Here is a 22,926-nt window from a genome sequence, read left to right on the forward strand (position 1 = left end):
CTTCGTTTTAATGTTCAAACGTTCGTTGAAAGAATTTGAAATCAAAAAATGTTTGAACCTTTTATGGAAAGAATTTTCTATTGCCATCACTGGTGGGAACGCTGTTGACGACCAGATGAAGGGATTCGATCGGATCAGCTTGACCACGAGTAGTTGGTTTAAAGGGTTAATTAGTTAATTATTAAATTAACATATAACAGTGTATGGTTGTCGATGTATCGATCCCAACGTCTTCACACTGGAAAGCTATAGTGGCTGGAAGTACATGTGCTCCAGCTCAAGGATCACAGTTTGATTTGGAAGCGTATACTATACAGCAAGCGATGAAAGAACTAGCAACAAGAACCTAGGTCGATAAAACCCTACTACGAGTTGTAACCCTCGGTTCTGGATTGCAGGAACGACTATTTCTTGTCCAACTGTAACGCTTCTTGAGTTTCTACGGCAATTGATCACCAATATTTGCGCCTCTACGGGAAAACCAGCAACATTGGTCTACAAGCGGCCATGTTTTTATCTTTACGCAGCGATAACATGGTCTTGATATGAATTACCGTATACCCACCGTCATATGGAGCTTCATTACTAAGATGGAACCTCCGAGTGCAATGGATCATACAATTTCCACAGAAATACACAAGACATCGTCTTGTGTCTTCATACGTATAAGGTTTCTATAGAAAAAGATTTTAATTAAAACAAAATAAAAACCAAACTTTCAACATCATCTGGTCCTCGGATTTGTATTTGCCCAACAAATGTAGAGAGCGCATGATCCAGAATTGAAATGTGCAGTTCTTTTGATTTAACATTTTTTTTCTTTTCGACGACAACAAATAATTTTATTTCGATTGATTATATTTCTCATTTTTTTCTTTATGAAAATATGTAGAATTAATTTTATAAAAATGTTTCTGAATGTTTCACCAAAACAATAATTTTAATATTGAGATGGTATTACGTAACAGTATTCTTTTTGAAAAAATAATTACCTTTTTATTTAGTTTATATGTTTTAATGAATTAAATATTGTTATTCTAAATTATACCTGCTGGTCAAGTATCTCAAAATAATCATTTTGGTGCATTCATGCAAAAATTGCATCATCAATCGTTTGATTGTGTTATGGATTTAAGTAAATCGAGTGATTTTAAGATTTGATCCTAGCCCAACACACACATCTTTAGTAATATAGCCAATAAAGCAAACTATCATACGCTAATACCTTCACCACCACCATGTGGATGATCAATCGGATTTTATTTTGCTACTGCATGTACTGAAGAGCGTTCATTTACTAACGCGAACGCCCAACTTTTCCATGCCTAGTTTTTTTTTATTAATGGGTGCTTCCTGAATTCACATTTTATATTTGGGACACACATTTGTGACGCGATTATGCTCGTCGTTGCTGGCTCGACAGAGAAAAATAGTGCGAACAAACTTGCTAGATCAGGGACAATTGTGGTGCTGCAACCGATTCACTCACCATCCGAAACCCTCTCCTTTCTTATACCAAAGTGCCACTTCGCAACCATCCCTTTCAAGCCGATATCCGTGGCGTCAACGCCATCGCCTCCATTGACTCCTCGTGCGCCCCGTCGAGATCGTGTTGCCGCACCTGGTGGACGCGGCGCAGGTTTCGATGCTGACGAGCTGCAGAGCTTCCTGGAAACGCTTGAAGAGCATCTACCACTGGGACGCGACGAGTGGGAGCTGGTTCTTTCTATCCACAACCGGAGTTTTAGCGCCAACAACAGCACGGGCGACTCACTACGAAGGAAGTTCGCTGCCTTATGCCGCTCCCGCATACGTACTGGTAATTCTACATGCCCAGCAGAGGTACGAACTGCGAAGCGAGTGCGTTTCTTGATGTCTCAGTGGGCTGACATCGGTGAAGGTGACGACGTGAGCAAAACAGACATCGGTTTTGTCGCTGAATTAAGCCGGAATCAACCCCAGCAAGTGCCACCGATAACCCCAGCTCCAACGGAGCGTCCTGTAGCCCAATCAGCCTCAGGTCAGCCGGCGACGGCTGGTCTAGCTAATGCTCCAGAGTTTATCAGAGCAGCTGGCTCTGGTGTACCTCGACCGCTCGTCAATCCCCACCGTGCTAGCACGGGCTCCGATGACGAGGACATCATGGAGCTGATGCGAATGCAACTACTGCAGAGTCAAGTTGATGAGCGCGCACAGCGTGAAGAGCGGCGCCTTCGTCAAGAAGAGGAATGTCTGCGCTGGGAAGAAGAGCGGCGTCAACGTGATCAAGATCGTCTGGACGAGCGTTTACGACGCGAGGAAGCTGACAGTCGCCACGAGCAGCTGATGCAGGTGATGATGACCGTCGATGGTGCGGCTTTTAACCTCATGAGTAAGCCCTTAACTAGTTAGCTTAACTAGTTACAGAAGAGCTCGTTAGCTGTTCGGCCGATACTACTACTGTAGAAAGTGGATAAAATCTGGATCAATCCAACGAGACGTGTGCGAAGATTAAACAACAGCACAATTGAGAGCAAGATGCACTTACGCTCTCCTCTCTCCTCGTACTTCAGTCTATCTTTCAAACGAGAAAACGCAGCTTGAAGAGCTCGCATTCCCCACTCGGCTGACTGGCGTAGTGCTGTCACCTCTCTGCCAATAGCGGTTGGCAAAGCAACGTCCTCTCCACTCTTCAGCAGGAAGTCATACGTTCCTGTAGAAAATGCAGTGTCAACTACGACCTGTCCTCCCGTAGATTGGTGGAATCGTTCGAGCTTGGCATACACATTCCCCCACTCCTCAATTTGAGAATCATGCATACACCCAGGTGCATTGAGCGCACACGCAATGATGAGTCCTTCAGGCGAGAATGCGAACACATTGCTGACGTAGTGGTCATGCGTCCAGCCGTTGTAGAACATGCTCTGAATTCAGAGTGACCTGAGGCCTGCAAACGAAACTTGAGACCGTCCATACACAGGCTCAACAGTGGTGGATATTTTGCCCCGATCACATCTTGGAGGCGGCTTATTTAACTTGATGTTGGCAAATTGACTTGAGCTTTGGAGTCGTTCTTCAGAACTAGCACCAATAGGCGTCTGCCGAAGCGAAGGAAGAGAGACATCACTGATTCTGTCACACCAAATACCAGGCTTAAGAATGACGCTGGTCCAGCTGAGCGCCCCCACGCTAGCACCAACACCAAGCACTGATCTGCTGTCATCGAGCGCGGTCGCCCAGACCTCGTTGTCGTTGGCTTCAACTTGACAATCGAACCATGAACAGAGTACGGCGAGTATTGGTAGTAGATACCTTCAAAACGTGCCAGTAGATAGCGAAAGCCAGCATGCTGGAATCCAGTCAGTGTGATGAGAGACTGGTTACACCCTGACCCGTAGAGCCGCTGAAACACAGACATATGCGGTGGTAGCAAAGCCCTTCTTGCAAAACGATATTGCATTCGACGCTGAGCGGAGGGCCCACATTGACCTTGCTGCCTGCGTCACCGCCGTCGTAACAGGGCGGCAAGGCTGAGGGGGGACAGCATTTTGTTAAATAAAAGGAGTGATCTTCACCACCAATAAAATGCATTGCTACACGGTCCAGCCGGTAGCCGCATGCTGTCGCTTCACCCCTAACCACCTACAGCCCCCCAGTATTTCACTAGCTTACCTGTAAGCCCACGATAAACGCGGAGGTACCATCACGCTGTGCTTAACTTTTCGTTAATAAGTATAAGTGTTTTCACTTGGTCCAGACTTCGAGAACGGCTTTACTTTAGCTCTGCAATATTGTAACCTTTAGTTTTGTATTCCGATTGATTGTATAAGATGTCATGGTATGATCACTCTAATTGCAACCTCAAGTACGTCACAAAATAAGCATCACAAAAAATGCTCCGCTGTAGGTCTCTTTCTCGAATAGTACGCATTAAAAAATGTGATTTCAGGAGTCATCCAATATTAGAAACAAAACATAAAGTAGCATACGAAGTTTATAAACTTAGTTTACTTATAATTGTTTGATTTTGTTGTGCAGATGTACCAGCACTTCTTATTGATTTACCTAGAGGTAAATCGTGAATATAAGCTAATATTATGTACTAAACTATCATTAGGATTTTTTTTTTGTAATTCTAGTGCATTGACTGCTAACGGTTATTCCAACTAATTGTAGTACAGGCAATTGACTGCTAACGGTTATTCCAACGAGTCTCACGTGGTTGATGTTGCGGAAAAAGTTGCGTTCCAATTCAGCGGATCCGTCGCCAAAAAGATGTGAAGAAGAGGTGCGAACGCTTGAAAGCACTTCTCTGGTGTCGTCAAAGCTTTCGCCATGGCCTCTAAATGTGCCGGTAATTCTGCGTTACCTGTGCTACTCTCTTCTTGCTCCGCAGAGCTTTCACGCTTGCTAACGACCGTCTCCGACACGAGCTTACAATCCGTTTTTATGGATTCTTCTCCGACCTGCTCCGCAGATTCTTCACCACTTGCAGTCACTGGTTGGTGTCTGCAAATCTCTTGAACGATAAGAAGCAATGCAGCGCCCCAGTGCTCTTCCATCTCGTGTTCTGAGCACGCCACAACGTGTTTCTCTTTAATCTGTTTGTACGAACGGGAGCAAATATCCAGTGCGAAACGAGAGAACTCATGCTGTTTAAGCACCTTGATAAACGCCTCGGAGCTCAGAGAAAACAAGTCGCACGCACGTACCGTTCGAACGGTATACGCACTGATAGAAAATCCAAGTAATCCACGCTCTCCGAAGTAACTTCCAGCGCCCAGGCCAACCGGACGATCCAGTAGAGAATTACTCTGCATGTTTAAGTGTCCTTTTGTGACGAAGTACATGGCGCGGACGATACTCCCCTCAGCCACAACGTTCTCATCTCGAGGATATCCTTCGAAGCGCAGTTGCTCAGCCAATGAGAGCGTAAAAGCCTCAATAGCGCTCTTACCGTTCCAACAAATAGGTGTAAAAACCTTCATCACGAACCAATCAAGCGGCTCCTTGGACGCGTGGAGCACACAAGCAGCACGAATAGGACGTGGTATTTCTTCGAGAAGTTCATCATAGCTAACGCCCGCGTGAGAAGACCACAGAGACGTCATGAAGGCGTACGTTCTGGATTTTAGACGACCACTGACTCGAAGTCGTGCCAAGTAGAGCTCGACTGCAATGTGGTTTTTGCGGAAATCCACTTCGAGTCCGATGTATGAGATAAAGAGGCTGGCTAGTTCTCCGATGACGAAGGACATGGTGATGAGGCCCATAAAGGACATAGTAATCTGGAATGTATACAGCACTGCAGTCTCTGGTTTCATGTTGCGAGCTTTCTTCACAAATGCTGTCGTAGCGAAGAATAATCCACGCAGATAACGTTTAGATAATTGGGATGAGGATGGATTTTCAGGATCCGAGATTTCCAGCTCTTGAGACGGAAGCCAGGACTCCCATTCTGTACCAAAGCCTACCTCCGTAGCCACGGCCAAGTAGCTGCAAGCAACCCAATGGATAACTAACAAGTACATCATCCACACGTGCCAGAAGTGGGTGAGCTCGTCTGCCACGCTACGACGATTTATCTCGTCCAAATACCCCATGACGTTGACGATTTTGACACATCGAAGAAGTTTCATCCACGGCCGACAGTTGAATACGACCAGGACGCCGTAGAAGGGGATGGCAGCGATGACGTCGAATAACATCCGCTGTTTCTTGTATACACTACGTAGATTTTGTTCGTAAAGCTCCAAAGATGTCGGAGATTCCTGCACATGCCAACTGAACCAAATATCCAGGATAAAAGCCACTTCACACAATAGTCCTATTGCGTTCACACTGGTGGCAACGACCGTCATTCGGCTCATATCATCCATAGATAATTGGTAAGGTATCATGATAGCAACATACATGGTGCAGAATACCATGAATCGCAGCCACATCAGATGGAACTTTGTCTGAACTGGAACTCCGTGGATAATCCCATCGATAAAATCCGCGAGCGGATTCTGGATAAACCGTTTCACGAAATCTGTCAAAGTTGTGCTGATGAGACTAAAGCGTTCACTGTTCCTGCGCTTCAAGCGAGCATGGTCCAGCTTCTCTTTCAAGCGCTCTGCCCTTTCGTTCATAATATCCGCACGGGATAACATCATGCCAGTTATTGTAGCCATGCCACGTCGTTGTTCGTCTTGGGAAAGCTGTAATAATCGCTCTTGTTCACGTCGGATATTTGCAATTCGCAGCACCTTTTGCTTCCACTTCGGGTATCTGGCAAACACGAGCTCCATAGATTCACGGGATAATCGGTACAAGATGCATGATGTTTGAGCCTGAACATACGCGTTACGTTTCCCGTTGGTAAATAATCCGTTTTCTCCAAAATATCTTCCAGCAGATACTTCGTTCACTTTAACCAGCTGATCTTGTCGCAACTCGCCGTTAGAAGGGTCTTTTAGCAGTGGACTAACCCGGTTTAATGTGCCAGAGCCTCCGACATTTGATGTCCGGGTTAGTGTTCCAGGTCCTGGTTTATTTAGATTTCCAGATCCGCTAGGTTTTAGAAGCTTTCCTAATGCTCCAGATCCACCACTTGGCTTCGTAACGAGTTTTCTGATGACAGATTTAAAGGCACCACTGTGACGATTTGCTATTCGTGCAGGTACTAGGATATCGAGTACGCCAGCGAAGATAAAGAACATATCGCTCCCAGATTCTTCAAAATTGCAGATAAATTCCCCACGAGAAATTAAAACCTGCGTGAACTGAGAGACCAGCATTCTCGTAATAGACCCTTCCATCCCTCGAAGAAACTCCACTTTCTCAATCATCGGCTTTAAGTGCACCAAACGGATATCCGTGAGCAGAGACGGTGGTAGACAACGCACTAAAATACCTTCTTGTGTGATGGAATGATAGCGTCTAAACAGTAAAAACGTTTTAACACGTTGCTGAAGATCCTCGGGCATCTGGAAATGATCCAACATTTTCTGTACGGAGCGCATTTTGGCGCTAAATTCTCTGGTTTCGGAACTGTTGAGCTCGATAATGTCCGTGAAATTGCCAATCACGTAGGCGATCAAAAAGAAACCCGTCGTCATGGTTAAAGCACTGAATAAACACTGGGCGGTGGTTTTTGGGAACTCTGGCTCACTCGAAGCCGACATGAGCCCAAAGGACCAATACAGTGAGGCCATGTACTGGAGAATATGAGAGCCGTGCTCCAGGTGCTCGGATGGAAGCCAGTGATTTTCTCCAAAAGCTGGTTCTCTGGATTCGGCACTGACGAAACTAGGAACTGCCGCTCTGGAGGCAAAGTTAAACCAAATGCAGCCTAGAAAGTGCGAAAGCATGAACGTGTAGTACAGCAGTTTGAATAATCGCAATTCGGTCGTGTGTTTCAGATATTTCGTCTCCAACGCGTGAAATTGCTTCGGAACTTTGAATAATCGAAGTAATTTGTTGACATTGAGGAGATCCCACCGCTTGTCTGAAGGCAAAGCTAAGTTGACGATGAAAAGTGGCATGAGCGCTATAATATCCAACACCAAAGATCCGGATCGTAAATATTTTCTCTTGATGCGTACTGGGTCCATGATTTTATTGCCGAATTCGTAATATCCAAGTCGAGAACGGATTTGAATATCCACAACGAATGTGAGCTCCAGAAAGATCATGAATGCGTCAGTGACTTTGTGTTTGGTTTCCATTGGATAACAGGCTTGAAGCATAACCAGTGCCCATTGAGCTGTCATCACCACAAACACCCACGTTTCCCATGCCTGGACAAACTGAGAATCCGGATCGTGTACAGCGATAATAGATTCTTTAAACCCACTGATCAGATTTTGCAGTATTTGCGACGGATTCCCGCTTTCTTTGGAAACAGATTTTATCGCATGCATGCTTGATAGTTTAGTCCCTTGTAATCGCTGTTCCAGCGCGAGAAATTCCTCCTTAAGCGTCGGGAAAATCGTCTCCATTGCTTGCAATTGGTCTCGAGACACCAATAATAAGATACACCCACTATTGGCGCTCACATGCTCCGTATACCCCTCTCCTCTCTCTTGTTGTGTCAATACAGCGGTCCCAAAGAAGCCTCCTCGAGGGATTTCACGGGATGTTTCACCCTTTTCCACCATGTACACTTCTCCTTCAAGTAGAAAAAACACCCCTACCACAGAATCCCCATGTCTGTACACGATTTCGCCTTGTCCGTACAGAATAAACTTGGCATTCTCCACCATAATTTCTTCCAGCTTAGTCTGCACCGACCGCACGTTTTGAAGTAAGGATAAAGTCTGCAGTACCGGTAAGCAGATACTTTTCAGCAAATTGAGTCGAATTGGTCGTGGAAGATCGGCAAGAAGCTCGCCAATTACAGCACCGCGATGAGACGACCACCAATAATCCAAGAAAGATTTGACGCGATGGTGAATATCTAACGGCGCATTCTGACGATGGAGGAAGAGCTGGATTCGGGTACTTGTTGCGAAGAATTCCTTTTGCTCGAACGCCGAAGCTGTAAAGCGTTTCATGACATTATCCACTACGATCGCAGTGATCAAAAATCCGCTCAGCATAAGAATGACCGCCGCTATTAATTGTACGTCAGTGGTAGGTTCTACACTTTTCCCCGGGGATGCGAGCACACCAACAGCGTAGTACAGAGATCTAGAGTATTGCTGGAATGTGATCGCTTGTAAGTCCTGAAAATCCGAGTCTTCATCGAATGTTGTGCCATTGCAGTTTTCCAAGTGGGTCGTATTTAATCTGCTCAAACACAAATTAATTGGAGATATCCATGCTTCTTCATGGTTCGGATTAAATCCCTCAAAATACGAAATCCCAAAGTGGATGCACGTGACGATGTGGATTATCATCAACAGAAGCATCCCAAGCAAAACAAGTTGACGTCTGCTAGTACTCGGAATAAAATATGACAACTCGGTCAGATGTTTTCGCAGATGAAATATCCGCAATAATCGTGGCAGTCGCAATAGTCCATACTTCGACCTGTGTAGATATTCGTAGGGAAGTGCACAAAGCAGGTCGAGAGCAAAATTGCTCGAGAGATATCGCTGTGCACTCCGTTTCGTGCTTGTTATAGTTTCCGAATCCACCGTGAAGGATAAACTAAAATTTAGCAGTAAATCCAGCCATAATCCAATATTTGAGATAGTATCCACGACCTGGATAAACCAGCCCGGTCGCTGCCACAGAGGGAAAGTCACTTGGACAGGAATCATAAGCCAACAGTAATACAAATTGAACAGTAGTAAAAGCAGCCACCACATGCGCACTGTGGAGTGATGATCGATGCATTTCCGAAGCAGAATAAAGCGCCATAATCCAGAATAATCCGGAATAAGCACAGCCTTGGGCCCGTGACGGTCGTATGGATTCATCGACGCTTTTATCTGCGATTCTTGCCCATTTTTGGATTTTTGTGAAAGAAACATATTCCCGCCCATCACTCCGTTTGAATCGTTTTCAACAGACTCCGGGGTGACTGAGCTTCTTCTTCCAAGCCAAGATAGAATACTCCTTCGGGATGAGAATATTGCAGCTGTTCTGCCTCGTTTGGATAAAACTTTGACAAAAGCCGAAGCCACTGATGCGCGACGGATTCCTCCAGATTTTACGCCTGATCCAGAAGAGCCAGAAGAGGAAGATGCACGTGTATTTGCGCTCTGACTCAGTTGACCCAGCAAGTGTTGAACGTGGCGTTCAATGAGAGAAGCACATTCTGGATAGCCTTGTAGCACTCGTTCACAATGAAACCTCGATAATTTATATAAAATCACATAGGTCGTCGAGATCACAGTAGCTGTACGAGGCATGGAAGAGAAGACCGAGAGTTCTCCGAAGCACGAGCCTTTGCGAATCTCCCGAACCATCACCGAATTGATGACAATAGCGAGAACCCCTGAGTGCACCACGTACATGGCGTCTCCGTCATCTCCTGTGGAAAATAATGTCGTTTGAGCAGGAAACGCGACCATTTCCAGCAAACTCGTCATGGCCACGATGAACTGGTCATTGCAGCCTTCAAAGATCGAAATATCTGCGATAGTGGCCTTCAAAAGCTCCACTTGAATATCGTTAGCGATCGAAGGGCACAATAATTTCGACGTCTCACGGTCGTGAGATTCCGTATCGGTGTAATAACGCTGTAACAAAAAATAATAAATTCATTGTGATGGATAAATAAAATAAACTGAAAAGCGTACCTTTAGATATTCAATGGCCTGTGTTTGTTGGTTTTCCTGGACTCGATGGAACGACAAAACATGCACGAGTTGGTTAATCCGTGCCTCCATCGCCTCCGTCTGACCGCTTTCACATTTGGAAATGACAAAAATCGTCGCGCAGAGTGTCGTAAACATGGAAAATCCACACAGAGCTACCAGAACAGTGAATAGAAACTCGATACTGTGGTGCGGTAGTTCTCCCTCGAATAATCCCGTCATGATCCCCACGCTCCAGAACATCGACGCCAAATACTGACTATGCAGAGAATGACTGTGACTCGAGCTCTCAATAATCTCGTAGTGGTGAAAAGTGAACCGGATACAAGCCTGTACGTGAGCCAAATATACAGTAGATGCCAGTACCTTGAGCAGCTTTAAAGCAACGAAATATTTGGCGTAAAATTTGTCCAGACTCGACACAAAATGCGGGATTCTGGACCAGCGGAGCAGCTTCAAAAGCAGCAATTTTGCCACTAATTTCGGGTAAATTATCACGAATAATTGGTATGGTAAAATCGCGAGAATATCCAACACAAACTGGAAGGAGAAAACGTAGCTACGAACCGTGAGTTTGTTGTCTCGAATGAGATTCCCATCCGAGTAATATCCAGTATGCGCTTGAACGTACAAATCCACTGCGAAAATCCCTTCGGACACGATAAAAACCGTAAAAAGTGTGGATACTGTTTCTACAGCCTCAGGCTGGAACGCCAGGAAGTACGGGACCAAAAAAGCCTCGACCAAAACACTGAGCAGTAGCAAATGCTCCCACACCTTGATAGCTCTCGCATTCGGGTCGAATGCGTTCTTATAGTCTTCCTCCAAGACATTCGCTAAGCGTGTATGAAGACTGAAGGGACTGTGCACTCGACCGATGGATTTTCGACTCAGAGACAATCTCCACGAATGTTTCTCGCTTGTTTTACTCGCTTTGCTTGTTGGGGTCATATTGCACTTCGTCAAGGATCGTTAGGAAGGAGAAATGCCTTTGCAGCCCACGTTAGCAATGACAAAAATATTTTTTTTTAGTAACGACTGCTAAGCATGTACTATTTTGTAAAATCTAAAAAAAACCTGCAATGAGTCAGCTTTATTTTGTTTAGATTTGTCGAATCAATTCTCTCACATAGAGATGACACGCAGTCCAGTGCCAATAAGCACGAGCGCCGTGCCGAGTGCAAGTGTCCGTAGATTTTTCTCACCTTGGATTTCCTTAAAATATCCAGCAGACCACAACATGGACACCATAGCAGGACCAATCGAACAAATGGGGAAAATCTGGTCAAACCCCAACGCTCCGATAGCGTAGAGTTGGCCACACAAGCCGATCCCCCACAAAACACCGCAGATATAGGCTGGACGCATGACACTACGCGGCATCGAGCGCTTAAGTACGAATCGATGGAACACCGAGTACAGTAAGAAGACGATGGTGCTGGTCAAGTAGACGCCCAGACACTGCGAGAAGACGAAGTTTAGCGGGTTGCACGTCTCCACAATGGGGCTACTGAGTGCGGGATCCGACGGTTTGCAGCGGTCTTTCCAGTTGACGAACGGCACGAGGCAGCAGCTCAAAAAAGCCCCCACCAGTAACGCAATTGTCATCCCAAAAATCTTTCGGGTTTTTTCAGCATCAGCGTCGATCAATTCCACGTGTTCACCCAACTCATTGGGCATCATATAAGGCCCAAAATTGGGTAATTCCGGGTGCATGAGCGCTTGTGGCAGCGATTCCCGTCGAGTTAGAGGGATACTTGACAACTCGGCGTCGTCCGAAAATTGCGGTAGCAAAGGTGAATTTTCACCAAATGAGCTGGTGAGACTCGTGTTGCTTCCGTTTTCGTGATTTTTGTCGCGTTTGGTCTTGGTTTTCTTGGATTTTTTGGTTTTGGGGGCTTTCAGAGTGGGTTTTATGGTCCCGTAGACCGCGATTGAGGCCAGCATGAAAACTATGCCCAATAAACTGGTCCAGGGCATGTTAGGGATCGTGGGGGAGACGCCGAATAGACCGAGACGAGAAACGCAATAGCCCAACGTGATGTTGGTGGCGTTCCAGAGCATAAAACCCACTCCCAGACCGAGGGTGTTGACCACAGTTGGGATTAATAGGTTGGCGATAGCGAATAAAGCCCCACCCAGTAAGCCTTCGGGAAACGTGAACATGCCCGACTGGGAGTATTGGGACCAATTGTTGCTGAGTAAACCCCAGGCGATGCCCACCATTAAGATGCCAGAGCACTGTTTAACAATAACAATGATTAGCGACATTGAAAATGGCTGCATGGTGGAGAAAATGACTACTTTACCATAAACCACTGGAAAATGATCCCATCTGTGATGAAATTCAAATTACGTACACCACACAAACGTTAGGATACTGCAGCTTTTCTATCTATAAACTGGAACTGACCGTAGGTGGCGTAGGTCTTGGCGGGCACGTAGCAGGTTCCGTAGAAGAAGACAGCCACGATGGCGGCGGTGTAGCCCAGCACCACTTCCTCGCTCATAGCTCCAGACTTCGCGTGGACCAGACAGGGGTTTTGCTCAAATGGGAAGGATCAAAATGCTGGGTGTCAAACGAGTGCGACAGCTTGAAGTGGGACCAAAACGGAATCTGATTGGTTGGACGGAATCGTTCCTGTATCAGCTTTTATCAGAATCTGATGATATATGGTGTGTCTTACACACAATTTTAAGTTAGAAACACAGAAATGCTCTGTATCTATCATCAAAGGTCGCAATTACAGATCTGCCTGCCAGTCAAGCATGGCTTTAACTCTACGTCTCGCGATCCTGGTGCTATCCGCACTCTTTAGCAGCTCGAAGTCCACCGAAATTGACGTGAACGGCATCGCAATCGGCAATTTCCAAGCAGCAAGTGGCAGTCTCGACGACGTCGAAGTCCTGATCCAGGAAGAGGCGCAGGTGGTCAACACGTTGATTGAGCTGGACAAACAACTCGACGAAGCCCTAAATCAACTATCCAGTACCAGTGGAGCTTTAGAGGTCGATGTGGTGGTCGGACGATTGGGTGGTTCGACCAGCGGCTCGAAGTTTTGGGTCGCTAATGAGATTATTGTCGAAATTCCAGATTCCAGACTTTCGGAGGAGAAAAAAGACGAGATCAAAGCGGAAATCGAGAGCGCCGTGGCAGGCACTTTAGATGCAATGATTATTGATGAGGTTGTGACGCCTCCGAAGGTGGAGAGAGAAGGTGGAGAGGCTTTTAATGATAAAATTGAACGTTTCTTTGAGGAGGAAGCGGAGGCTGAGAAGGAGCTCGATGAGATGAAACAGGGGCTGGACAAGGCACTAAGTAAGCTGCCGAATGAAGGCTCATTGGCAGAGATCGACATCGTGGTGACTCAGACGGACGGTGAGAATGAGGTCGTAGAGGATGAGATCATTGTCATCATCCCAGCGTCGACGGGTAGTGGACCGAGACTTACTGAGGATAAGAAAGAGGAATTGGAAGGAGAAATCGCAATGGAAGCTGCAGATGCGTTGGGAAGGATCATATTGGACGAGTTTATGGACGATCAAGTGCCTCAAACTACTGAAGTGGCGGGTGTACAGCTGCCAGACGCCCCTGAACGTGCTTCAGTTCCGTTCGCAGAGAAGGCCATACAAGCTGCTTGGTACGCTCAGTCTGAGGAGAAGCCAGCTCTTCGTGGAGCTGCAACTACGACCCATACCGGCTTCGAGCACCCGATGTTCGTGCCCCACCACTGGCAAAGATACAACGACCAGCTGTGGACGATGAAGCTGTCCATGCTCGCGTCGATGTCGTGTCTGACGCTACTGCTCATTGTGGGCGTCTGGACGGGAGTTCGCCGCTCTCGCCGCCACGTCCTCGACGACAGCCACTTCCGCTGGGCCGAGGCCGTCGAGTACATGGATGCATTTCACTATGATCAGTAAGAGGAGGAAGATGTTACTCAGAGTGTTTGTCCTTCAATCAGAGTGCTGGTACAATAGTTGAAGTTGTCAAGAGTGATGGTCACTTCAACATTAAATATAGCAGGGTTATTGCCAATAAACACGCGCACTTGAGATCTGTAGCACATAATGGGCAGTCGACGTGTCTTCCCTCTGTCGGTGGACGTTGCTCCATCCACTAGCGCCAATCGCTCCCAGCCTCCTCCTCCCAAGAGTCCAGTGCATCGTCCACCGACTGGTCATGGCTCTCTCGACCTCGCAAGGCCTCCAACTGGAGGTTCTGTGGGGTACCAAGGCTTTGATCGCCTCATGATGATGCGTCAGGTCAATGCTGCAGCACCACAGCAAGTCTTTAGTGGCGGAGACGAAGCTTCAGCTGCTGTGAATCATCGCCAGAGAATGGCAGCCGAGCAACAGCGACGTATGGAGTTGACACTGATGGCGAAGGAGGACTATACTGGAACACCGGAAGGCCAGGAGAGACTGCAGCGTCAAGAAGAGAGGTCTCGCATGAGAGAAGAAGAACTGCTAGTCATAAGACTCGTAGAGGCCGAGAAAGAGGCTGCGAGGAAGCTGCAACGCGAGAAGGAGCTGGAGGAAGAGAAGAGGATCAAGGAGCAATATCTGGCCAAGATCCGAGCGCAGCGGGAGCAACAAGAGAAGGAAGCAAAGGAGAAAGAAGAGAAGAGGAAGGCCGAGATGGAACGTAAGATGAAGGCGCTTAAAGAAGCGGCAGATGCTAAAGCGAGGGCGGAGTTCGCTGAGAAGCAGCATGCGATCGAAGAGGAGGCGCGAATCGCTCGAGAGAAGCACCAGATTGAGCTAGAGACTGTTCAAATGCAGGTGGAAGACGTGCTGGGTCATGCTATGCAACAAGAAGTGATCGCTGAGAGAGAACGACAGCGACAGATCGCGGCAGAGCAAGAGGAATGGCGCTTGTTCCAAGAGCGCGAACAGGAGAAACAGCGGGAGGCGACGCAGTTACGACGAGCTGCTATGGCCCAGCAGTACGAGCAGGACAAACAGCGACGTATTCAGATTCATAAGTTGCAGAAGGAGCGGGCAGCGCAGATAGCTGAACGTATGGAAATGCAGAATCGACAAGTAATAACAGAGGAGACCAAGGCGGACGAAGTCAAATCAATAGATCAGGACAGTGACGATAATGTACCCGTTACTCGGCCTATTGATCAGAACGAATTGAAGGATGAGAGCTCGGCTGTTAAGGATGAATCGAGTGCTGTGTCAAGTGAAATCGAAGGGAATAATGGAGAGGTCAGAGAAGAATCGGGCGCAGACGTAGCAGAACTGAGTGCAACGTCACAATCGGAGAAGCGAGATATTACAGTAAATGATTCGGAGAAAAGCGAGGGCGGATCGAAAGAATTGATATCTGGTGAAGCAAAGGATGGAGCGACCCTGATCGAGCAGGAAGCGCACCGTTCTAGCGCCCGTGGTGATTCTGATGAATCGAATACTGTTGTTCAGGTGGCTGAATCTACGTTACAATCCGATCAAGAAAATGAGGACTCCAATGTGGAGACCGCAGCACAAGACAGCGACGCAGCAAATACTGAGAAGCTGGATGAGCCTGTAGCAGAGGAGCAGGTGAATTCGACGGGTACAGTCGAGAAGAAGGTAGATGCCCGACTCATCTGGACTATTTCTCGCTCTCAAGAAGAGGGTTTTGCCCCGTTTGCGCAGGTTCTAAGCGTCACGGATAGTTCACCAGCAATGCAAGCAACGCTAAAGAGTGGCGATCTACTGGTTGAATTCGGCGGGATCGTAAGTACTACACCGAAGTGCTTAATGGCGATGGCTGAGTGTGTACAGAAGAACGTGAATACTCCGATCCCCGTTGTCCTCTTACGATCTGTGGAGACTCAAGAGGAGCAATTCGAAGAGTTGCGAGTTTCACTGTGTCCTCGAAAGTGGGAAGGCAAAGGATTACTCGGTTGTCAGCTCAGTCCTTTCAAGTGGCCTGAAAAACAAGAACCTGCTGAACTGCTAAAATCTGAGGAGAAAATCTCCACAGAATCTACAGCAGATTCATCAACTAATGAAGGTGCTAGTGCATTGGTTGTATACGACATTGTACCAGCATCTACTGCAGATCAAGCAGGTCTTTTGAATGGTGATATTTTAGCTGGATGTGAAGGTTTGGAAATATCCGTGAGTGCGGATAATCTGAACGATATTGTTGGTTTTATCCAAGCCAAGCGAGCTGCGTGCTTACCTATGAGCATTGATATTAATCGGTGGATCGAAGAAGATCAGTGTTATCGATCGCTGCGTATCGAATTACCAACATCCGACGGTCCTCTCGGATTCGCACTCACTTCATTCGCAGAATATTACAATTACTATTCCAGCACTGCAGCTGCAGTATCAGCATGCGAAGAGTGTTACTACACCGCTTTAACTACAGCGCTGCATGCAGCAGCTCTCAGTGGACACGTCAGTTGCTTGGAAGCTCTGCTCAACTCGCTCCAAAATGGAGATGGAGGCGGATATTCAGCCAGCGATTATCTAGATTGGAGAGATGAAGACGGTCGAACTCCGCTATTCTACGCGTGTTATGCTGGCCAGCTTGAGTGCGTGAAATATCTGCTAAAATCTGTCGTTAACGCCGGTGTTGACTTGTACGGAGACACAGTTCTTCACGCTGCCACAACTAGTGGGAATACCTCTGGAATTGCACTCTTAATTGAGAGTGGATGTGCTAAAGTTGACGATAAAAACCACACAAGATTGACGTGTGCTCACATTGCGCCAAACGTCGAAACTCTTACGTTCCTTGGCGAACAGTGTGAAGCTGACTTGTTGGCTACGGATACGGAGGAACGGATGCCGCTGGCTTACGCTTGTCTTCGGAATGACGTCGAGAGTATCCATTATTTATGCAAAAAGCACCCCGATTTCGTGGACTATGCGGATGTACGTGGTAATACGCCACTGCACGTGGCAGCGTGGCTGGGACTTCAAGAGGCTGTTGAAGTGCTGATCACATATTTACCGTCCATCGCATTGTATATCACGAACGAAGACGGACAAAATGCCGCAGAGTTGGCTCGATCGAATGGGAAGGAAGAGGTTGCTGCGTTCCTGGATAGCGTTATGGCTGCTGCGGAGACACGGACGAATCGTAACTTAGAGGTCTGGACGGCAGTGTTGAAAGGATTATAAGCGTTCCTTTTACTGTAGAGCGAAGGTTTAATTGTTAGAGCATAGTTATCCAGTCTTATCGCCATACAAGTTGCCTTCAACTGGGATGGCTACAATATTCGGCTGTTAAGCTGTACATTATTCATTCCCGAACAAGCTAACGACACAGAACACTCGAACTTAGCCAGATGATCAAGTCTGGCATCCTCGACATTTTTCAACCAAGCAATCATGACGGAGCAACTTGCATCGATGCTAGCTGACAGCGACTCGGACGATGGCTTCCAGGACCTCTTGAGCGACGATGAAGAGCACGAAACACTACTAAACCAGGAGAGCGTGGCGCTGGAACGCCGCATGAAGACTGTAAGGCGGTAGAAGGCGAGGTTGACTGCTTTTCATCCAGCCATCACTTGTTCTCTTATATTTGATAACTCAATGGCATCTCATAACTTATACTCTACCGTCAGATGGGCATTCGCGATGGCCTGGAGCTCGGCAAGGAGGACACATTGCAGGAAGGCTTCGACCTGGGCTTTGCACAAGGAGCAGTACGGAGTTTCCGCTTCGCTCGGCTACGTGGGGCGCTGGGGACGGCAGCAGCTTGCGGCCTCTTAGCTCCAGACATGATGACGCAAGCCAAAGCCTGCATGTCACAGTTGAGGACACTGGAAATGGACACTAGCGTCCACAAAGACACAGAGATGGACCCTTCATCCAACGAGACAGTGAAGCAAGCCGAGGACATTCTCAAAAGCATAGGCGTGGACCCTTCGACGTCCTCCAAGCAGTAGAAAAGGCTGAAGGACCAATATGAGTGTCCACCTTTGTCTACCCACTCAAGTGTTGCAGCCTCTGCTCTGTCGTGTCCACAGTCGGAGCGGCGACATCCAGTCGAGGCAGCGACTTCATCCGCAGTGGCGCAGTGTGAGGACGTGCAGCTCGGACAGCAGCAACGCCGTTCCCCACCCCAGAGACGCCTGTGATCTGGTTCTCTTGGTGTTTACCTACCAGCGCCACCCTCTCCAAGCTTGAGTTGTCGACTTCTAACAGGCTGTTGCCATTATCTTCGGTTGTATCAGATATGAGAGACTGCACCGACAGATTAATCAGCGAGTTGATACTGGCGCTCATAACAGCGTGGGAATGGGTCTTGGGGATCCGGAAGCCGCCTCGATACACGAAGTCTCCGGTGCCTGGCGCGTTGTGTACCGAATCCCCGCCACTTTTTGGCCGGATGCAAGACGAACCAGACCGACCGCGCACCACCGTCTTCGTGTCGATACGGTTCCTCGTAGCAGCCGAACTAGGCCGTGAAGTAGGCGACGTACTGCGATATTCAGGAGCTTCGGAGCTGGCTGGTTCATGCTGTGCGCGATGACGCAGTGGGGTCTCATCTTCTGGATCACATTGAGGCTCTTCGTCCATGGGCCGATCGCATGCGATGCACGTCCCGAACTCTCCTGTTCTTCGAATCGTTGGATTCTTGGGCTTCCCCATGTTGGGGAACAAATTGGCCAGTCCGAACTCTAGAACGAAGCGTAACTTACGCTCAAAGGCGTCTCGAAAGTCCATCGATGTGCGATTGGACTTGAGTACAGGTTGCAGGTGATCCATGGCTTTGCGTGTCTTGGCTGCGAAGGCGGCAGCTTTGGTGACTCGGAAGCTGTCGAGCACATGCTGCGGTGGAATCTCTAAGGTGATCTGACCCGTGATCGGATCCACAGAATGCGATCTCTTAGCTGTTAACAGGTACTTGTTCTGGTCTATAGACACACCGGAGCCCAGGAATCGAGTGACTTTGGTGAGCACGACAGCCAGGTTGGCCTTCACGTCGCTCTTCATGACACAAGACCCGTCCACTGAACTCGCCTTTTTACCGTAAAACTCCAGTTTAAGACCCAGTTGAGCACACGACAAAGCGAACGAGTTCATCTTGTCCTCCAAGTCTTCGGTGGACTCGGTGATCGCCAAACTGTCGACCATCGTGTTGAGTTGGTGGATGAGGTTCACGTTCTTCTGGATACGCGTCTCCAGTTCGAGTTTCACGTCGTTCGCGGATGCTGCAGCGGTGGCCAGCGCTTCCTGAGCGTGTACGTCGCGGTCTTCAGCGGCTGTAAAGCGCGTGACGGTGCTGCAGATTTCCCTGTCAAACTCGTTGCGTAGCGTACTCGCCGTCTTTCGGTCGTCTTCGATCATGACCGTCACGTCGCGTATACTCTGGCGGTTCTTGGCAATGTTCGACGAGTTGGACGTCACCAGTACGTGCAGTTTCGGTAGCTCTGCGGCCGTGCGTGCAAGTGCCGACTCGGTGGTGCGTGCAGTTTTCTCGACGTCGAGCAGTTTGTGTTGCACTTCTTGGACGATGAAGCCCAGATCCGACACGTTGTGCTTGATAGCGGTACGTTCCAGTGCTGCTTGGCTTAGTCCTGCTTGGATGGAAGCAACGATCTGCTGTCGCTCTTGGTAGTGCTCTTCGATGATAGCGATGGTACTCGTCGCTTTCTTCTCGGTGAGAGCGACTCGACCGTCAATGCTACCGATTCTCGCGTCACTTGTGCTCATGCGCTCGTCCACTCGAACGAGTTCTTCCTTCTGACGCTGTGCCAAGGTATCAAGAGTACGCAGACCGGCTTCGTGGACTGACAATGCCGAGTTACAAGCCCTAAGATCTGATGCCAAGGCAGTCAACGTCTTGTCCGTTGTGGCTACGAACGTGTCGTACGCTTGGATGTGCTTCGTCGTTCGAGCTGCTGCGCTCTCCATTTGCTGGTAGATCGTCCCCACTTGGTTGGTGAGTTTGGCGGCCTGTTCGTCCAGACGCACAGAGTTTTGGGAGCTCATAGTGTGGAGATGTTCCACATTTTTCTCCTGCTCTGTCAACCTTTGCGCGTGTTTGTTGCTGTCTCGTTCCAGGCGCTCGTTGGAGCTCTTCATGGCCTCTACGAACGCGTTCATTTCTCGCGAGGATTCCTCCTGACTGGTCATTTCCGTCTGCAAGTACTTCATGCTTTCTTGCAGTTTTCTAGACGTCGAGTGCAGTCCCGACCAGATATCCTGGATCCGAGCTGCGATTGTGTCCTCGAACGTGGCTTTCCAGCGGTTTTCGGCCACTTGTCGCTCTGCCAGCGTCACGTTCATGGTCTGTGCCAGTCTCTGGTACTCTGTCTGAAGCGCCTTGGTTGATGCGATGGATGCAGCGGTCACTTCTTCTCGAAATTCCTGCAGATCAGTCACGATCCCTTGCTCCAAGTCGGCTCTGAGCCTCACCATCTCCAATTGAAGACTCGAATTTGCCACTTCGTGATCAATTTTGAGTCGAAGCTGAGCAGCACGTAGCGACTCTATCTCCTGAGCTAAAGTGACGCCATCTGTGTAGATTTTCTGCGTCGGTTCTGCAGTCTCTGGATTAGCCTCTGGATGATTATGAGATTCTGGATTTGAGTCGGGAGTTTGTGGCTCAGAGACTGAAGTTTCCTCTTGCAGCGTGGCGTTATTGCTGTCGTCTAATACTTGTTGGTCAGTCAGATGCTGTTTCAGGTTCAACTGCTTCTCGATAGCTGCCAACCGTGAGAAAATATTCTCAAACCGGAGCTCCAATGGGGATAAGTCGACGGAGATGATTTTGACAAAGTCGTTCTCGTTACCTTGTGGCTTACCTCTTGATTCAACAGAAGCTCGCCTCCCACGCAAGACATCAGGTTGAAACATGCCTGCTGATGAGAATGCCTTTAGGGGTGTCCAGGAATAGCAAATAAAATACTACTTCGAAGTAACAAACAGTTCCGATGCTAATGGACACCTTTGTCCTCCACCTCGCTAGCGAGCCTGGATTCTTTAATGATAAACAGTTATTTTTATTATTCATAGCTACTGTAGCACTTTTTGAGAAGTCTTGCGTGTAATTATACCAACACGGTACTGCATGTATTTACCTAAAATACAATACAAACAGTATTAATAGTAGTTTTTTTTTTCGATTGGTCTCACTGTATGATGCTCAAGTACCTTAATGTGTGTACCGATGCCAACGATTGATTGCGTGATTCCCCTCCAAGCTATAACACTGCCTCCTCGACCTAGAGCTCTTCTTGCCGAAGGTTAACTTTAAAACAGACTATTAATCAATATGGCATCTAATAATTCAATCCAGCCATCATACCGACTTCGCGGGGAATGAAGATCGTGAGTGCACTGTATTTGTCTTCGCTTTGGTAAGCCAGCTACCTGATTACCATTAAAGCCATGGACGCGTTGGTGACATGGTATAAAAAAATGGATCAAAATCTGTTTTCTACCACAAAAATCCAGACGCCACTGGTTGATTACCAATACGCCTCTTTGTTCAATTCGTAGTGTGGCCGCAATCACAACGTTTGGAACTGTTTCAGAAAGGCTTTCGACTACGCTAGTGCTTGTCTGTTGAAGTCGCTATCGATCTATACAGTTCTACTTTTTTTGCGTCGAGAAGCACGGGTAGATCATGTAATGTACTTCAGTTGGCCTACTGCCCCAAGTTCTTGGCTGTTACATGTACAACGTCGTATTTGTAAAAGGTATCGTGCACTCACGACTGAGATTTGCTAGAGAACAGAACAATTGAGACCTTCAAGAGCTTGAGGTCAGTTGTCACGGGGTCTTATTGTGAATTCCGTCGAAATTTGCCGACTTGGGTCTGTTTGAGGAGCGGGAGGACAATCGCCCCACATACAAACCCAAGTCATTAGTAGAACCCACCAAGTCTTTTCTTGCCACCTTATTTCGTACTTAACCGGGTCAGTATACGGAATTGTATACGCTGGGCGATTCATTCAAAGAACCGTCCTGTCAAATTTTGAGTAGAACCCACAATATGTTATACGTGTCTCTCACAGAAAGAAATGCGTAACAAACATATAGACATTGAGGAAATTTGGATCCTTTTGTTTTGTTGAAGCTATTTATTAACAGAGTTGATTTCGTTTGAGATTCCTTTTCAAAGCAGTTTAGTAGAGCATTCATGCTGAGCAGATTTCTTTTTGTACTTTTAACTCAAATTTGAACTTTCCACGTACATGTGCCTGATTGGCTCTACTACACTACTGTAGCAATTTACAGATTATCATATTCAGAAAAAATCGTTCTGAACCTTAAATTTTATATCATTTTGGAAAATCCAGAAGTTTTCTTTGATACGATTTGCCACAATATTTTTTTTTCAGAGAAAAACAGACGCACGATGTCATTGAACCAGCTCTTTGCCGAAGTCCTGATTTAGTGGACACCAGGTTACTCGTAGTGACATGCAACCCGTCACAAACAGACAAGTAGACTTGGCGTGGCTGGCTGAAAAGCAATGAATCACACGTCTGCAGATATACGAAAATTTTATTTTTCAAGAAAAAGTTAGGTAAAACTCGACCGATCCATTGGATATCTGAATCTTTCCACGTAACCTGTTCAATGAATATTGACTACAAATATGCTTCTTCATACCCGATTTCTTTCGAGTACATCGACGGCAGTCTGCAGAAACACGCAATGAATCTGCATCCAGTGGGCCTTTCTCTCGGCTGAAAAAGCTTTGAGGACGGAACTGCCTTTTTTT

At 47.4% G+C, this 22,926-nt stretch overlaps 7 protein-coding genes across 7 annotated transcripts; 4 read left to right on the forward strand and 3 right to left on the reverse strand.

The window, feature by feature from the left end:
• Nucleotides 1-1,398: 1,398 nt before the first annotated feature.
• Nucleotides 1,399-2,391, forward strand: PPTG_12975 (hypothetical protein; the record flags this gene model as incomplete). Its single annotated transcript, XM_008908670.1, has 1 exon — nt 1,399-2,391. One exon carries the CDS (start codon nt 1,399-1,401, stop codon nt 2,389-2,391), a length of 993 nt encoding a protein of 330 aa, XP_008906918.1.
• Nucleotides 2,392-2,396: 5 nt separating this feature from the next.
• Nucleotides 2,397-2,900, reverse strand: PPTG_12976 (hypothetical protein; the record flags this gene model as incomplete). Its single annotated transcript, XM_008908671.1, has 1 exon — nt 2,397-2,900. The coding sequence occupies one exon, from the start codon at nt 2,898-2,900 to the stop codon at nt 2,397-2,399; it is 504 nt and encodes a 167-aa protein (XP_008906919.1).
• A 1,221-nt stretch (nt 2,901-4,121) lies between these two features.
• PPTG_12977 (hypothetical protein) lies at nt 4,122-11,183 on the reverse strand (the record flags this gene model as incomplete). The annotated part of the gene is made up of 2 exons (XM_008908672.1): nt 4,122-10,154; nt 10,215-11,183. The coding sequence occupies 2 exons, from the start codon at nt 11,181-11,183 to the stop codon at nt 4,194-4,196; spliced, it is 6,930 nt and encodes a 2,309-aa protein (XP_008906920.1). The 3' UTR covers nt 4,122-4,193.
• A 46-nt stretch (nt 11,184-11,229) lies between these two features.
• On the reverse strand, nt 11,230-12,838 carry PPTG_12978 (hypothetical protein). The gene is made up of 3 exons (XM_008908673.1): nt 12,646-12,838; nt 12,542-12,567; nt 11,230-12,473 (listed from the first exon to the last, which is right to left on the reverse strand). The coding sequence occupies exons 1-3, from the start codon at nt 12,740-12,742 to the stop codon at nt 11,358-11,360; spliced, it is 1,239 nt and encodes a 412-aa protein (XP_008906921.1). The 5' UTR covers nt 12,743-12,838; the 3' UTR covers nt 11,230-11,357.
• A 117-nt stretch (nt 12,839-12,955) lies between these two features.
• Nucleotides 12,956-14,304, forward strand: PPTG_12979 (hypothetical protein). The gene has a single exon (XM_008908674.1). It carries the CDS (start codon nt 13,002-13,004, stop codon nt 14,154-14,156), a length of 1,155 nt encoding a protein of 384 aa, XP_008906922.1. The 5' UTR covers nt 12,956-13,001; the 3' UTR covers nt 14,157-14,304.
• Nucleotides 14,304-17,436, forward strand: PPTG_12980 (hypothetical protein; the record flags this gene model as incomplete). Its single annotated transcript, XM_008908675.1, has 1 exon — nt 14,304-17,436. One exon carries the CDS (start codon nt 14,304-14,306, stop codon nt 17,358-17,360), a length of 3,057 nt encoding a protein of 1,018 aa, XP_008906923.1. The 3' UTR covers nt 17,361-17,436.
• Nucleotides 17,437-17,570: 134 nt separating this feature from the next.
• Nucleotides 17,571-18,133, forward strand: PPTG_12981 (hypothetical protein; the record flags this gene model as incomplete). Its single annotated transcript, XM_008908676.1, has 2 exons — nt 17,571-17,705; nt 17,810-18,133. 2 exons carry the CDS (start codon nt 17,571-17,573, stop codon nt 18,131-18,133), a joined length of 459 nt encoding a protein of 152 aa, XP_008906924.1.
• Nucleotides 18,134-22,926: the final 4,793 nt, after the last annotated feature.

Source organism: Phytophthora parasitica (genome assembly GCF_000247585.1).
Source record: "Phytophthora parasitica INRA-310 unplaced genomic scaffold supercont2.31, whole genome shotgun sequence".
NCBI lineage: Eukaryota > Oomycota > Peronosporomycetes > Peronosporales > Peronosporaceae > Phytophthora > Phytophthora nicotianae.